At 36.2% G+C, this 17,504-nt stretch overlaps 1 protein-coding gene across 1 annotated transcript in view; it reads left to right on the top strand.

The window, feature by feature from the left end:
- The window catches only part of Lcor (ligand dependent nuclear receptor corepressor), a 97,149-nt gene that overhangs the window by 31,604 nt on the left and 48,041 nt on the right, over positions 1-17,504 (top strand). Inside the window, exons 3-4 of the mRNA XM_051199873.1 lie at positions 12,060-12,125; positions 12,725-12,804. Of these exons, the coding sequence (XP_051055830.1) occupies positions 12,060-12,125; positions 12,725-12,804 (146 nt within the window). The remainder of the gene's footprint in view (positions 1-12,059; positions 12,126-12,724; positions 12,805-17,504) is intronic.

Below are 17,504 nucleotides of genomic sequence, written 5' to 3'. Positions count from 1 at the left end.
TAATAGAATGTTTCCTAGCTTTCAGTGACATTTTAGCTCCTAAAAGTTACATGGCCTAAAGTCATCAGCATTTCAACAATAATTCCAATCAAAGGTTCCCCCCACTGAATTTTCCCAGTCTGGTACCTTATTTAATATCATCCAAAAGTCCAATATTCAGAGTCCAGAGTCTCTTCTAAATATTATGTAAACCAGGTAGGTCAGACTAAATTACAATCTTATCCCGAGATAGTGCTTTCTAGCTTTGAGCCTGAGATAGCATATCTTTTATATGCTTTTCAGATTTACTGGTGAAATAGGCATGATATAGACACTCCCATTCAAAATGGGAGGAAGTAAGGAAAGATGAATTAAGTAAAAGTTCAATAGAAAAACATTTAGATGGATGCTCTTGCCAGGTCTCTGTTGTAGGTACTCATTTTGGACCCAATAGAATGTTAAGACTTGTCCCTTCTGCCTTGGGCATTCCTATTTCTATGTTGACCTGAAGTAAGTGCCCATGACTCCCCAAGACTCAAATTATGTCAAGTCTTTGCCAGTCTGAGGTCCCAGAGTGTGGATTTGCTGGTCATTTTTCTTGTTTAGGGCATTATAGTAGCTTGGTGCTTGAAGTGGCTTTTGCATTCTTTTCTCTGATAAGAAAAGCAGAAAGTCTTTCTGCTTTCTGAATTGCCTTATAGGCATTATAGTAGCTTGGTGCTTGAAGTGGCTTTTGCATTCTTTTCTCTAATAAGAAAAGCAGAAAGTCTTTCTGCTTTCTGAATTGCCTTCATCAACAAAGATTAAACATTGGGTTCATCTTTTTATTAGACAGTCATTCAACAACAGCCTTGATACTCTGTGCTGAATGTTTTCTCATTCTTTAAAATATATGTGCACAGAATTTCTTCTGATCTTTTAAATTTTGTTTCCTTTTTGATGAATGAAACATTTATATCTTTAAACCATTTTTCATGTCCCTTTCAAGAAGTCAGGAGGAAGCAGCTTTCTCCTTTAGACCTTTTCTTGGCTAAATATCCAGTTTCATCACTCATTCGGTGTTTCTTAAGCTACTGAGATAATGCACTGTTCAGGCATGGCCTTTACTATCCTACGACAGGATGGTTATCCCCACATCATTCAGTAACATTTCCCTCTGAGACCTCATCAGAAAGGTCTTTATTATCCATATTTCTAGCAAAATTTAGTTCCTGATAGCTTACGTAGTTCTAAAGAGATTGTGGCTTTTCTCAGTCCCCAGCCCCTTATTTTTATGTGTGTTTATATATTGCCTGCATGTATGTTTGTGTTCTACCTGTGTGCCTGAGGATGCCATTGTGGGACTGAAGTTAGATGTTTATGAGCCACCATGTTGTGGGTGCTAGGAATCAAACCAGGTTCTTTGGAAGAGCAGCCAGTTCTTGTAACTGCTGGGCCACCGCTCCAGCTCCAGCTCTCTGAGTCTTTCTTAGCATCATCTACAGCAATTTGGTTTTGTAAATGTATTATTATTATTATTATTATTATTATTATTATTTCTGAGATGGTTTTTTCTGTGTAGCTTTGGAGCCTATCCTGGCACTCACTCTGTAGCCCAGGCTGGCCTCCAACTGAAAGATCTGCCTGCCTCTGCCTCCCAAATGCTGGGATTAAAGGCGTGCACCACCACCACCCAGCAGTAAAATGTACTTTTTAAAGCAAGTATGCCCTCAAAATTCCTATAGTCTATATAATCTGCGTTTTAAAGTGTTATCACAGATACCTACTCATGGAGCCAAATTACTTTGTTAGTCTGCAAAAATACCATGGGCTGTCTTAATGGCAATAAATTGATTTTTTTTTTTTTTTTAAGAGTTCTTGAGGCTGAGAAATCTAAGAAAAAGAAAATCCAAGAAATCTAGAAAAGGTGAAAGTATTATTAGATGTCTTGTGGAGGCATACTTTCTGATTTTTGGATGGCTACTTTCTGCTATGTCTTCATGTGGCAAAACAAGTATGGGATCTTGGCCTCTTTTTATTTATGAGGCTCTGCCATTGTGACCTATCACTTTCCAAGTGCATGTTTCTTAATCCTGTGACCTTGTTGGATAGGATTTCGACATAAAGGTGGCAGGGCAGTGCTGGGCTGGTGGGGAGTTGTTGTTTCCCAAAGATTCAGACCACAGCAGTGTATATTTATTTCTTTTTAGTTGCTGCAGTAAATCATAGTCAAAAACTATCAAACGAAAAGTTCTAGAAATTAAAATTTAAATTGTGTGTATTATTCTGAGTAGCGTCATTTAGTATTATGCCATCCCACCCTGGTCTAGCATACCCACACTGTATATGCCACTTGAGTTACTAAATGAACCGTCCTGGTATTGTGGTGGTGGTATTCAGTTAACCTTATTAATAATAACAACCCCAAAGCTCAAATGCAGCAATAAGGGCAAATAGAAGCCATTACAGCGTTTCCTTTAAGTGAAAATGTAGCTTTAAAAAAGTGCCCAGTTTCCTAAGATCTGTAGTAGAATCAAATCTGTTTGTGAAATGTAAAGGACATCAGTGCTAGTTTTGCCCTCTGAACCTCAAACTGCAAGTTGCAGCCTTAGTACATGTTGCAAACGCTTGGTTGGTATAGAAAAGTATTACATTTGTTGGTAGAAGAAATGGATTTTAAAAATGGATGTCAAAAATCATTGAGTCTGCACAAAGATTTTGGCCACTCTGAAAAAGTGGTACAAAACCATTGAAGTAAAGGATAGTTGTACAGATTCAGAAAGAGGCTTGGACTAGAATTATTTTTGTAACTTTACATAGTATTTTGCTGTAATTGTCCTGATTAGTTACCAATTTCTTATAGTGTCTACTTAATAAGCAACATTTAGTGATAAAGCTTGTATATAGGAAAAAGTATGACATGAAGGAGTCAGTACTGTTCATAGTTTCAAGGATCTGTTGAAAATGTTGGAATGAATCCCTTGCAGAAAAAGGAATCTCAGATACAGCTAGTCCATGTCTCTTTTTGGTTGCTGTTTATGATTTAAAAATTCATTACTTTTTAAGATTTACTTAAAAATAATACTTCAACACCTGTGCTTGGCTCAAGAGCCAAGTCCTGTAGTTGGAAATTTCTTTCCTGCCCATCAGTTCCCAAATAACCACTCAGAGGCTTAATATTAATCATAATTGTTAGGTCAATGGCTCAGGCTTCTTACGGGCTAGCTCTACCTATAAATTAACCCATTTATAATATTCTGTATTTTACCATACCATCTTGCCTCTCTGGTGGCACACAGTGCCTCTCTGACTCTGCATTCCTTCTTTCTGTGTCTCTGTTCAAATTTTCCACCTGACTCTATTTTGCCTGTCCATTACCCACAACAGCTTTATTCATCAACCAATAAAAGCAACACATATTTGCAGCATACAGAAGGACATCCCACATCAAAGTCCTTTAATTGATAGTATTTGGTTACGTCATAATTTTAGGTGGTAGCATATGCTTTTAATCCTAGTACTGGGAGGCAGAGGCAGAGGCATGTGGATCTCTTGAGTTCTGGGCCAGCCAGGGGCTACACAGAGAAACCCTGTTAGAAAACAAAACAACTCATCCAAATCCATTCTGCCAATATATGCCTTTTAATTGGAGATTTTGTATGTTCTGTAACTATTCGTTTTGTCATTTCTGCATGGTTTACTTCAGTTTTGTTTAAGCCCTTCCTGAATACTTTTGTGTGAAATAGATAATTTATTGTTACTATTTTGATTTTTTTTTTTTGGGTAGGGGGTTTGATACTGGGAGACTAGGAACACACACATCTTCCTCCCTCCCTCCCTCCCTCCCTCCCTCCCTACTTTCCTAAGCATGTGCTCTACCCACTGAACTATACTCTTACCCTTTCTCATATCTTCTGTTCATTTTTAGATGCTTTCTTAGTTCTTTACTTGAGCATTATAATTTGTAGCTATATTTTGAATTAATAACACTTTGTAAAATGTTTTTATCCGATGTAATTCTTACCCCCCAAATTATACATTTTTCTATCATGCAGACGTATAATTAGTTTTATTTCCCTGTCTTTTAAATTACAGGGGACAAAAGAAAGATGCAAAATATACTCCCTGCTTTCTTTGTTAAATACTTTCAGATTCTATCTTAAATAATTTACAAATATTTAAACTGTATAATTTAACAATATATTAAGTACTTTACAGATAATGTGGAGCTGTGTATATGAACAGTTTTGACCATAGAGCGTACCAAAATTAATTGAAATCCCTAACAGTTTAAACCTCCTACCAGCCTTACTAGGATTAGAAATTGAATCTTCTTTCAATATGTGAAAGTGTAATTTTATCTCTGCTTTCAGTCATAAAGATTCCCATTTCCACTAAAATGAAGCACAAGGACTCCTTTTTAATCTTGTGCTTACCTGCTGTGTTGTAATTTATACTTTTGATTATCTTTAGAAAAATTACCACACTCCCCTCTCTCTCTCTCTCTCTCTCTCTCTCTCTCTCTCTCTCTCTATATATATATATATATATATATATATATATATATATATATATCTTGACCTTTAATAACTGAGGTCCTCTAAGGGATTGAGACCCACAGATTGTCAACTGGTGTTATCGACTCAACCTTAATTAACTTCAGATTTGCATTTAAATGGCTTCCTTACTGAAACATAATTACCGGAGACAGATATAACATACACAACAGAACAAATAACTCAACTGCTTTTGAAGACCTATATTCTAAATGGAGGTCTTTGTGAAGACCTGAAAGTATCTCCTAACTATTGAATATCTTTGATATTTTGGTCACTTAATACATAGGGAATCTCATTCATGGCTCTATATGATAAGCATATAAATATAATTTTGGAAATGTTCAAACTGCTAAATTTGTTCTTTTCTCTTGAATTTATTAATAACAGTTTTTGTTGGGCTTTGTTTTTCCTACTTTTAGGTTTATTGAGATCGCAGCATTATATAAAATGTGTAATAGTAAAATTTGTATGAAATACAGTTCTCTGTTTCTGAGTTTTCACAAAAAGCCCTTTTCATTTCTGGTTTTGGTCTATAGATATGGGAAACTAGGTTGACTTGGGACAGAAAGCTATCTCTCTAGCAGATACCAGTTAGTCTTTTTGTTCTGTTAACTGTCTGTCCTTTCAAATCTTCATGCTGGACACACAAAATAGAACTCTTTTTTGGGGAGGGGCGTTTCAGCATTCATTGCCAGTGGAAAGTCCTCAAAGTCTAGAAAGAGTGAAGCTTAATCACAGTCTGGTTGGATTTGAGTAAGGTGAACTAGAAGTGCTGGCACACATCTTTTAATTCTAGTATTCTGGAAGCAGAGGCCCGCCAACCAGGGCCACAGTGTGATTCTGACAAACAGCAGCAACAGAAAATCCAAGATGTTGACATTGGTAGATTGAAAAGGACGTGTTTTTCTCTTTTTATTTCGGTTTTCTTTATCTGTACTAGGTAACAGCTCTTGTTTCAAATATTCCCCTGAAGACTCTGTTCTGATGAATAATGAAGCAGTTTTGCATTAGGCCAGTAGTCACATGTCAGATATTTACATTACAGTTCACAACAGTAGCAAAATTATAGTTATGAAGTAGCAACAAAATAATTTTATGGTGGAGTCACCATAAGATGAGGAACTATATTAAAGTGCAGAATGACTTTAATGATAACTGCTACTACCATGGATGTCAGTGTTGTTAAGGAATAGTAGCAGCCAAAAGTCAGGGATGGGAAAGAGAAAATGAAGTCGAACTTTTTATTTATTAATATTGTCTTGTTTGAATGCTATATATATATGTATATATATGTATGTATGTATGTATATATATGTAAGCTTGCAGTGGTGTACCTGTGAAGGTCATAGAATAACTATTTCCTTCCACTGTGAGTTTATGGAATTGCATGCCAGCCATCAAGCTTGAGTAGCAAGTGCTTTTACCTTTGGAACCATTTTGAGAAAGTGGATTAGAAGGGGTTTTTGAAATAGGGCAAATAGAATTCTTAATGACTTGGTGACTTAAAAAAGAAATGTCATGGTGACTGAGATGATATCTTCTTCCATCTTCCTTCTTTTTTCTTTTCTATTTTCTTCTTGGACAGGGTTTTTTGTGTGTGTGTGTGTGTGTGTGTGTGTGTGTAATTCTGGCTTTCTTGGAACTCAGACTAGGCTGGCCTCAAGCTTATGGAAATCTGTCTTTACCTCTTGAGTGCTGGGATTAAAGGTGAGTCCCATCACCACCTGGCTGTGGCTTAGCTTTCTAACCTAAGTGACTTAGTCAAGATATTCTTGATTTCATTTTCATAGTAAGGAATAAAGGAAGAGTTAATAGTGGAGATAAGGGAAAGGGGTAGAACGTTGGACTTTTTGAGGTATTGAGATAGCAGTTTTCAGCCTTTCTAATGATGTGACCCCTTATTACAGTTCCACATGTTGTGATGACCCAAACCACAAAATTATTTTTGTTGCTACTTTGTAACTGTAATTTTGTTGTTATGAATTGGGCTGTAAATATCTGATATGCAACCCTGTGAAAGAACTATTTAAAAACCCAAAGGAGTCACGACCTATAGGTTGAGAACCATTGTATTAAACTGTCTTGGTGATAGTACACAGTGAACTATTAGAAACGAGGTTGGTGTGAGAGGTCTAAGATTGGTGAGTTGTCAGCATATGCATGATAGTTGTGGAAATCTTGACTGTGGTTTAAGTATATATTTTTAAAAATGGTATGTATGTATGTATGTATGTATGTATGTATGTATGTATGTATGTACACACTCAGGTTACCATTCTTGTGACAAACCCCTTTACCTGTTGAGCCATCTGCCACCAAGTTTTAAATATTTTAATGGCCAGGTATTTTATGTGTGTGGGTATTTTGCCTGGATGTATGTATGTGTACCACATGTGTACCTGGTGTCTGGTGAGGTTAGAAGAGGATGGATCCCCTAAAGCTGGAGTTACAGGTGGTGGTGAGCCACCATGTGGGTCCTGGGAACCAGGGTCTTCTGCAATAATATGGTCTTAACAGCAGAGCCAACTCTCCAGCCCCTATAGTTTATTTTTAATATGTAAATTTCTTTTATTTATTTAAAATATTTGATATTACACATTTTTTAATTTTTAATGTATGGGTATTTTGTTTTGTCTGCATATGTGCCGGCACTTCTTTATTGCTTGGTGCGTGCAAAGGCAAAAAGAGTGTTGAATCTCTTGGTGCTCAAGTTACAGATGTTTGTTATGTGGATGCTAGGAATCAAAACTAGGTCCTCTGGAAGAGTAGCCAGTGCTCTGAGCCCCTGAACCATCTCAGCACTATTTAAAAATTTTTAAAGTTAGCATACAAAATAATAGGCTTCATTGTGGAATTTTCCTAATAATTTGTTTTGTTGATCTTTCCCATTGTTTTTCTCTACCTACCTGTCTCTTCGTTCCCCCACTCTGTTGTTCCCGTCCTGCTTTTATGGAACATGCATCCTCTTGACCTCTTTTCTTCCTCACTGCCTCTTCCGCTCTTCTTGTTCCCTCCTTTAGATTCATATTATTCCTCCCCACCCCCACCCCATGTATGAGAGAAAACATGTACTATGTTCCTTTCTGAAGCTGGGCTACCTCACTTAATTTGCAGATTCATCCTGCAAGTTTCACAATTTGATCTGTGCAAGTAAATAATTTTTTTGTTCCACATTTTTATATTTCATTTATCAGTAGGTAGATATCCACACTGATTCCATTTTCTCATTATTGTGATTAGAACCACAGTAAAAATGGACATGTGAGCATCTCTGGTAAGATGTAGAATCCTTTAAGTGTATGTCTGGGAGTGATATGGCTAAGTCTTACAGTGGTTGTATGTTTTGTTGGTTGAGAAACCTTTGTAGTGACTTTTATATTTGTTATACTGGTTTATCGTTCTTCTTTCCCTCCCTCCCTCCCTCCCTCCCCCCCCCCTTTTTTTTTTTTTGGTCAATATATTAAGTATATTTTTTTCATTTTTGTTTGTTCTTTTGTGTGTTTTATTATTTTACTTTTTTACTATACATTTTCACTGGAGTGAGATGGAATCTCATTGTTTTATTTGCTGAGAATGACCAGTTCCTTCTCCTATTTAGTGATTGACAGTTTGGTTTGTTTATGTGTATGTTTATTTTTGTAGCTCATTCTGTATTGTAGATATTAAGTCCTTGTCTGAAATGGTAGAATATGTTCATTTATTGTAGTTTCCTGTGTTATGTAAAACCATCTTAGTTTTATATAATTTCACTTGTCAAATCTTGAGATTAATGTTTTGTGGTATGTTACTTAAGTCCTGTACAGAAAGTTCTTCACTGTGTTTATTTTGAAGTATTCCCTAAAAGTTTCAGAATTTGAGGCTGTAATTAAAATGCTTTCCTGTTGTTGTTGTTTTGTACCAGGTAATAAAGATTGTATGTCACTCTATTGAATTGACTTCTTTTTTTTAATCAAGTATATATTTTGACACTTTCGTCGAAAAAGTATGTGGTTTTATTTCTGGGTCGTCTGTTCTGTTCCACATCTATGTGTCTGCTTTTGTGCCAATACATTGTTGTCTTTGTCAGTTGAGGAGGTATTGTGATATCTCTCATAGTGTTCTTCCTGATTAGGATTGCTTTGGGTATATGTGGCCTGTTTTGCTTCCTTGGGAATTTTTGGGATTTTTCCTCCTAATTCTGTGAAGACCGTTACGGGAATTTTGATAGGGATTATTGAGTGTGTAGATTGCTTTTGATACTATAGCATGTGTGTATTAAGATTTTAATTATTTTATGTGTGTGACTATTTTATCTGCATGTATCTTAATTGTACCTACCACATGTCTGCCTGGTGTATCAGATCTCCTGAACCTGGAGTTAAATAGCTATAAACCTCAGTGTGGGTGCTAGGAACTGAACCTGGATCCTCTGCAAGAGCAGCAAGTTCTTTTAACCAGTGAACAATCTCCCTCTCTAGCTCTCATCATGGTTTCTGTTTTAATGTACATGCTGTATTCAGAGCACACTATATTTAATAATGGAAGGAGAACTTTCCTGGTTTACTTTTTACCACTCTGTTCTGGTGTGCTTCTTATACTATCAGAATCACCTGGGTTAGTGGTAGCCAGTGTGTATACTCTAGTAGTTTCCACATGCTGTGGCCAATCCAATATTATTGCCACTGTAGTAACGGACATCAGTTTTTGCCAGCATTGCATAGTATTCTATTTCAGATTTCTTTAAAGCTGGGTAATTACTGGCGAGGATAGCCATCTTCGCTTTGCCCTGTCTGACCATCTTCAGAGACTATCCCAACACGTACTTTCCAGTTTTCATAACAAGTTAGAGCCTAGAGTTGATCAACTCTGGGGTCTTTTCATCTTTGTGCTTACTATTTTCCAGCCTTATGTGCTAAACAGCCCCCAACCAAGATCAGTCACCAAGATGGTTGGGAGCTCAGTGTTTATTCTTTATGGCACTTTGTCATCGGTCTTCATGGCTTTTCTGTGAAATCTTGGTATGAATTTTTGAGTTTCTTTGTTATTTGCCTCTTGTTAATGTCAAGCGTAGCATGTGGGATAATTCAGTGTTGCTATGCAACTGCTAAATTCAATATTTATTATTAATAAGACCGAGTAGTGTTAACATTCAGTGAACAGAGGACAGCAAAGCGTCCTCAGTATATTGTGGCAAGTGTTGAATAGAAGAGAAATGACTTGTATATGGTTATTATTTAGAACAAAATTAGTTGTGGCTAAATCTTTTATGACTAAATTTGTTGTGTTGTTGATTGCTTTCTTACTTTCTGTGTTCCCACTCCCCTCCCCTAATACAGCACTTAACTCAGTAGCCCAGGCTGGTTGTAAAGCTTGATTAATAATATAGCTTTGAACTTGTGGCATTTCTTCTCACTTAGCCTCTTGAATGCTGGATTATAGGCATACCCATATCCAGTGAGTGTTTTCTCCCCCTCTGCCTTTTGACCTGCAGTTTTAGGGTTTTTGTTTTGTTTTGTTTTCTGGCTAGTGATCATGTGTTACTATTTCTTCAGTTGACCTATTTCAGATTCTATTCTTTGTAAAATTTAAATTATCTCTGAAGCTGCCACCTCTTTTCTGCTCAGCTAATATGTCTTGCTGCATTTACATTTTTCTTTTTTAGAAGTTGAGACTAAGCACAGCGTGGTGTAGTGTAACCATAGCACTCCTGAGACTGAGGGAGGAGAGCTGGGTATCATTCAGGACTGTATGCAAAAGCCCTGTTTCAAAAATATATAAGTGAAATTTGCTTACTATGGAAGTTTGACATGTCTTATAATTTTATATAAACCCAGGTAAAAATGTTCAAACTACCAATAATCAGTCATCTCTTTTAGCTAGTTTTTTAGTTTTTAATACCTTCTAAGATACTCAAATGCTTTCATTTCCCTTCTGGAAATTAAGAGTGCTCAAGAGTTGGAGACTGTTTTTGAGATTTACCTAATGGAGCAGAGATTAGCTGTTAATGAGAGTATCTATCTAGTCTCCAGGCCCTAAGATAGATGGTATCTAACCATTAATCCTCATTATTATACCACCACCTCTCTATCTCCACAGTCCCTAACTCTGGTTCTTACTTCTTTTCTAATGTTTGGAAGGGCAAGAGGACATGGTAATTAATTTTATCAGGTAAATAGCAAGCAACTATTTGGTTAGTGAGTAATTTAATTTTGCTATCAGAGTAATTTGATGTCAAGAAATAAAGTAGAAAAGTTATTGCTTTCTATTAACAAATCAAAAGTTACTGTTTAAAAATAATATAAAATCAACTCTACAATACAAACTTCAGCTACTGTTTTGAAAATTAACAGCTTTATAGGAATTAGGACAAAGACATTTCTTAAATTACAATGTTATTTTTATTGCCATTTAAATAAGACAGTGCTGTTTTTGAAGACTATCTTTAAAATTTTTAATTATACATGTACATGAGCATTTTGCCTGCCTGCCATTATACCATGGGCATGCAGTGCCTTTGGAGGCCATAAAGGGCATTGGACCCCTTGGACTGGCATTACTAAGGGACAGTTAAGAGCCTATATACAGATGCTGGGAATCAAACCTCTGGAAGACAAGCTGAGTCCCTGAAAGGCTAACCAGTCGCCTTTTCTGTCCTCTTTTGCTTTCTAAATTCTTTGTATTTCTATGCATTTGAAAAGTAATTTGTAAAGGTATGCATAACATTCTTTGTAAAGGTCACAGTTAAAGTGGACATGGAGTCGCAGGTCTTTTGTAATGAATATTTGAACTATATAGTGAGATCCTTGACTTTCTTTTGAGAGCCACTGCAGATTCCCCCATCCTACTCACTGTGTTTCTCTGTCTCAACATAAAACAGCTAGATATTTGAACAACATGTTAGTATTTGATATAGTCTGTTAAAAAACCTGGTTTTCTTCTTTTACACTAATAGACACAGTGCTTTTAAACATTTTTGTATAGCTATGTTAATATTTTCTCATTTTTTTCTGTTTATGTACCTAGTGAGTTTTACCTTTATAAAAGAACCATCATATTGTATTATGAAATAATATAGGGCTTTCCTTCTAAAAATATAGTGAGGGATGGGGAAACTGTTACTGAGAATTTTCTTTAGAAAACTATTGACCTGAGAGAAATTTATTCATCAACTGTTATGCGGGGGGGGGGGGGGAGGAAGAGAAAAAACGACTGTTTAGATTATTCTAGAAAGTTTATATAAGTTCTGAAGCCTGACACTTGGTTGGGAAGGCACTTTTTAAAATGCTGATTTCTGTAAGTTTTGTAGAACTAGAGAATTGTGAATTTCCATTCTATCATTAGTTCTTCCTAGTTTCTGTTTTGTTTTATTCTTGAATGTACGTTGAATTTTTACCATGTTAATCACTAACAAAAAGACAAACACCCCTTTTTAGATTTGTGTATGACTCCTTCCCAAGCATCTCTTCAATATTAACCAGTGATTCTTGAGAAACTGAAGAAAGCAATATTTTTCAGTGAATATTGTGATAATGAATTTCGTTTCATTTTATTTTATCCTCCCAGGGTTTGAAAGTATTCTTGAAGGGCTGTTTGGACCTGCATTATTAAAAGATCTCAGTTTATTTAAAGGTATTCAAAAATATTTCTGGTACTTCACAGTCTTGTGGCTAACACCTTAGTGGTGTAGGTCTTATGCTCAGTCTTGTAAGGGTTAAACTGCATTCATGTCAGCATGTTTGTGTCTGTTTTATACTACTACTGTATGTATGACTAACAGAATTAACTAATGAGCAGTTGGGAATTAAAGTGAAGAATTTTAAAGACAGAAGTGGTGTGGCAGTCTAGTGGAAAGAATTTCAAGGTATGGTTGGGAGTAGAGTATGAAGTTTTGCATGTGTGAGACCCTTAGTTTGATTAGAACACAAGAGCTTAGCTGTGCAGTGGTGGTGCACACCTTTAATCCCATAGGCAGAGGCAGAGGCAGGCGGATCTCTGGGAGTTTGAGGTCAGCCAGGTTTACAGAGCAAGTTCCAGGTCAGCCAGGACTGTTATACAGAGAAACCCTGTTTTACAGGTGGAGATGGGGGCATGAGAATTTAATGAGGGTTTTTCTTAAGCTATATAATATTTTGAAGTTAGCTATGATTTATTTTCTGAAAAAAATTGTTTTATGACTATTAAAACTTATTTGTTTGTTTTGTTTTTGTTTTGCTTTTTAACTTTTGCAGAGTGTGAACCTGAAAGCATTTCTGATTGGGCTTTTGATGAAAATTGTCTGTTCTGTTGCTTGAGAAGAGATAAAGTAAAGGTAACCAAGAACCTTGGGAAACTTGTCTAGTGTGATAGTTTGGTTTTTTTTTTTTTTTTTTTTTTTTTTTTTTTTTTTTTGCTTTTTTAAAAAATCATTTTATTGGAGGATTTGCAGGAAAAGGAAAATTTGATTTCCTGTTCATACAAGATTTGATAGTAACTGGCTTTTCAGTTTAAACTGTTTCTAAAATGTTGATTAGCCTATTAAGAAATCTTACATCCCAATGTACATTCATTGTCTTATGTATATTTATAGATAAGAATTAACTGGGTCTCACACTATTATGTTTATCTTAAATATAAAATGTATGGTAATTTAAAAAACAGAAGTCATTTGTGGTACAAAAAGATAGTAGTTATTAATTTATGTAGACTTAAAAAAACTTAGTAAGTTTATATTTTAAGATGGTTCTTTATAATATCTGTTATCAGGTTATCCTTTTGGTTTCTGTTTTGCTTCCTTTAAAAAAAAAATCGTAATTGTGCCCTGGAAACATTTCTGTTACTGAACATGTAAGCATATTGATGGCTCGGATGGGATGGACAGGGACTCTGGCACTCGGGAGCCAGAATACTGATTACAGCTCAGATGGAAGGTACTCTGGCACTCAGGAGCCAAGGAATACTACAGGTCACAGTAAGCGTAGCAGCTTACAGCCAAGCTTCACGGAAAGGCTTTCCCAGTGTATCAATCAGCTCTGCTCTGGCAGGAGAGGGTTTCCCCTTCGAAGCTGTTACAGTTCGCCCCCCTCCTCCCAACTTCATTTTGCTGGCTCCACACAGGGTTGCAAAAAAGCGCGAAAGGAGGTCTCACCCAAACCTCATTCAAGAGATTCATTAGGAGGGAAGAATCCAGGAGAGAGTGGCTGTCCTCTGCCACCCTGGGCTGGGCAGGCCTAACAGCTACAAACTGAACAGACATAGGTTTATATAGGGCTTCTAAGGGCGTGAGGTTTTCCTAAGGAGATTTCCAGGGTGGGGATTGGTCAAATTTCAGGCCTTGAACTCAGACTGGCTAGACCTTGTGCTCGGGGCTTGGTTGGTTTTCTGCACAGGTTTAGGGTCAGATTTGGCTCTGGTTTCAGGGCCAAAGTGTGTTTCGTTCACTGGTCCTTTTAGGCCTTTTGGCTCTAATTTTGGGACTAGGGTGTATTTCTTTGACTGGCTCTGATTCCAGAAGCAAAGTGTGTTTCTTTGGCCCTGGTTTCAGGGTCAAGGTGCATTCCTTTGGTTCTGTTTGCAGGGCCAAAGTGTGTTTCTTTGGCTCTGCTCAGGGTGTGTTTCTTTGGTTGGCCCTTTTCCCTTTCAGAACACTCAGCAGGGAGTTTACCACCTCACTTTGCTTTCATAGTATCCTGTTGCCCAGTTTCCTGCTTGCTGCAAAGCCTGGGAAGGATTCTGATGGACTCTTTCTGCTGTGTACTAGCTGTAGATCATTGGCAAACGCCTATCAATTACTCCTATTGAATTTTGTTCTCTTTTCATCTCCACAGTCATCATTGTAGTGCATATTCCTAGCATTATTTCTGGACTGCTGAAATAACATGATTTGTATTGAACAAACACCTTTCCCTTTTTCTAATCCTAGAAGTATGTTCTTAAATACCAAATGTCTCACTTTTTTCTGCCTCTGCTGTCCTATGAATGGTACACATGCCCCTGTTGCTGCTTCACTTTTCATAATGTTGTAATAAATGTAATTTATACCAATTATATGTCAGTTAGTATTATGCCTTATTTTGTTTCCCCTTTCCTGAACGTTTTGAGTATTTTTTTTTCATCCTTCAGTCCCAGTTGCTGAAGACAGCCATGCTTTATCTGCTTTGTCTCAGTCTATTCCACTGCTTGTTATTAACATCTGAATGCCATCATGTGATCGGTTTAAGATCTTCTTACTTATATTAGGTCATCTTTTTCTTGTTTTCTCCATGAAAAATTGTTGCTGCTACTATCCATGATAGTCTAATTTTTGTTAAACTAATGAGAAGGTTGTTTTGAAATTTACTGATTTTTGAATAAGCAACATTGTCAAGAGCAGAGTATAGGTGGAGCTGATGTCTGATGTTTAAATCTGTGTGTTTATATTTATGTGTGCATATGTTGGATGCTAGCTATTGAGCAAATCATTTAATGGGAATTATGGTAGAAAAAGAGAAACACTTGTTTTTTATTCAGAGTAGAGCTGGGAAGAGAGCTGTTCTCTGCCAAGTAACAGGTATATGTTACTGTAATGTGATTGGAATTTCTTGATGTATAAGGACAAAATGCTGTATCAATATTTTTATTAGAAAATAAACATGACATGAAATAATGCATCTATTAAAATAGCTGTTTTTGTTCTTTGTAGTTTTGCAGTTTTCAGTTGACTTTTTAACTTGAATATTTTTCTGTGGGGAGGGGCTATATGTACATATGTGTTCAGATTTACTCATATATGTGTATGTATACATATGGAGGCCAGAGCGTTTAGTTTGGATATCTTCCTCTATTGCGCTCTACTTTATAATTTGACATAAGGTCTCACTGAACTTGATGTCAGTGCTGTGATCCAGACTAGCTGGTCAGTGACCCTTGGAATCATCTGTATCCCAGTGTTCACCTAGCTCACTGCAGATGTCCAGTTGTGCATTGTTGTGGCTGACTTCCCCATGGGTTCTGGGGATCTGAATTTATTGAGTCATCTCCTCAGATGGAGAAAGAATGTTTCTGTTTGACAGCACAGCTGGTTCTAAGAGTCTGTCTCTTTCATTCGATACCATACAATCTCTGTTTTTTTCAAGAGAGCCATCCAGTACTGGAAATTATAAATAACCTTGGATTTTTTCCCAGAATTTTGTAATATCTTACTTGAGAAAGATTAGAATTTAGAACTAAACCCATTGCTTTGAAGTTTGCATCTGTAAAAATAAAAAAAAAATAATGTAAATACCAAGGAAACATTATGTAACAGTTGTGTATGTTACTGGAGTCTTGAGTTTGTGGTTAATGATGAGATAATCTCAATTATGTGTGGAAAAGCAGAAGTAATGGCTGTTTGAAAAAGAGAGATATGTGTTTTGTTTTGGTTTTTTAATTTAAGCTAATTGAAATTTTAGTGACTAATAAGGCTGTTAGGATGGATAATGTGAATGCAACTTTCATATTTACTTATTAGGTAAGTAAAAAAAAATCAAAAGTAACTAGCCATCTTTGGGAAATGGAACTGTATTCATCTATAGTTTACAGTGGTCCCTCTTTCTGGGGGAATGTATTCTAAGATCTCTGGTTAATACATACATTTACTGCTAGTGTTGAGTCTTGTACACATACTGTTTTTCTTGTCTCTATAAGCTTATGGTTTATAATTAGGCACAGTAGAAGATTAACAATAGTGATTGTTCAAGCTTCCACTCATCAATTTAATGTTTTTTTCCCCTTTAACTAAGCATTTTGATGTATCATGGCTGTAACTTTGTCAGAACTCCTTTACAATTTCACAGATTGAACCTGTCACTCCATTGATTTTGTTTGTTTGTTTGTTTAAGACTTATTTATTTCACTTTACATATCAGTGTTTCACCTGCATGCATATTCATGCCTGGTGCCTGCTGAGGTCAGATGAGGACTTTGGGTCTCCTTGAACTGGAGTTATAGAAAGTTGTGAGTTGCCATGTGGATATTGTGAATTGAATTCAGAGTCTCTGCAAGGACAAGTGCTCTTAACTGCTGAGCCATCTCTCCAGCCCCTACTGTTACTTTCTTAGCAGCCTCAGATTTTTGTTTTTTAATCATGTGTATATGTGTGTGTTGGGGGTTGGGAGTTGTTGGATCTCCTAGAGCTGGAATTACAGGCAGTTGTGAGTCACCTGATGTGGGTGCTAGCAATTGAATTCTGGTATTTCTGGGAGTAATACATATTCTTAACCTCTAAGTCATCTCTCCAGACTAGCATATGATTTTTTTTGTTTTGTTTTGTTTTTTACTCTTATAATGTTAAGAACTTTCACCTTTATGAAGTATTTTATGGCATATTAGAATTTAGTGTTCTGGGCCATTATTTAGTAAAAATACATTCAACCTATAGACAGTACTGTGATAGCATAGCGATTCATTTGCTAACAGCTATATGCACTGGACCAGAGTGAGGCAGCTTGATATATTTCCCTATACAAGTTAGCACACTAACTTGTGAATTATTATTAAAATTTTCATTTCATAGTTTTGAACTATAGTTGGCCATGGGTAACTTAAACGATGGAAACAATAAGAGAAACTACTTCAGTAAAATACCACAGAAGTTAGAAATATAATTTATAAAGATAGCCATCTTTTGATTGTCCTTTTTGCCAATGCAGTTTTGTATGTTACAGTTTACTCCTCAAAATAGTCCTGAGAAGTTTGTTTAAATATATTCTAATTTTACAAATAAGAAGATGGAAAGGACCAGAAACTATAACAGACATATCCACGTAGTTGAGATTTTACCTTTGTTTTTGGCATTAATCCAGTTTGTTAACAAAAATAGTGATAGAAATATTGAAAGTGAGAGGAAGAACCAAGCAGGACTTGGAATTACTTACTTGGAAAGAGGGAGAAAAAGAAAGTAAAAGCTTGGTGCTATTTGGAATGACCAATTTGAGTATGTCTCGGAGTCAGTGAGTCCCTTACTTCCTGGCTTGCTCGAATATTCCCCTTTTCCCTTTTCTGTTTATTGGCAAG

The sequence above is a fragment of the Phodopus roborovskii genome, unplaced genomic scaffold, assembly GCF_943737965.1.
Source record: "Phodopus roborovskii unplaced genomic scaffold, PHOROB, whole genome shotgun sequence".
In the NCBI taxonomy this organism is placed as follows: Eukaryota; Metazoa; Chordata; class Mammalia; order Rodentia; family Cricetidae; genus Phodopus; species Phodopus roborovskii.
This window is presented reverse-complemented; position numbering and strand designations above follow the sequence as displayed.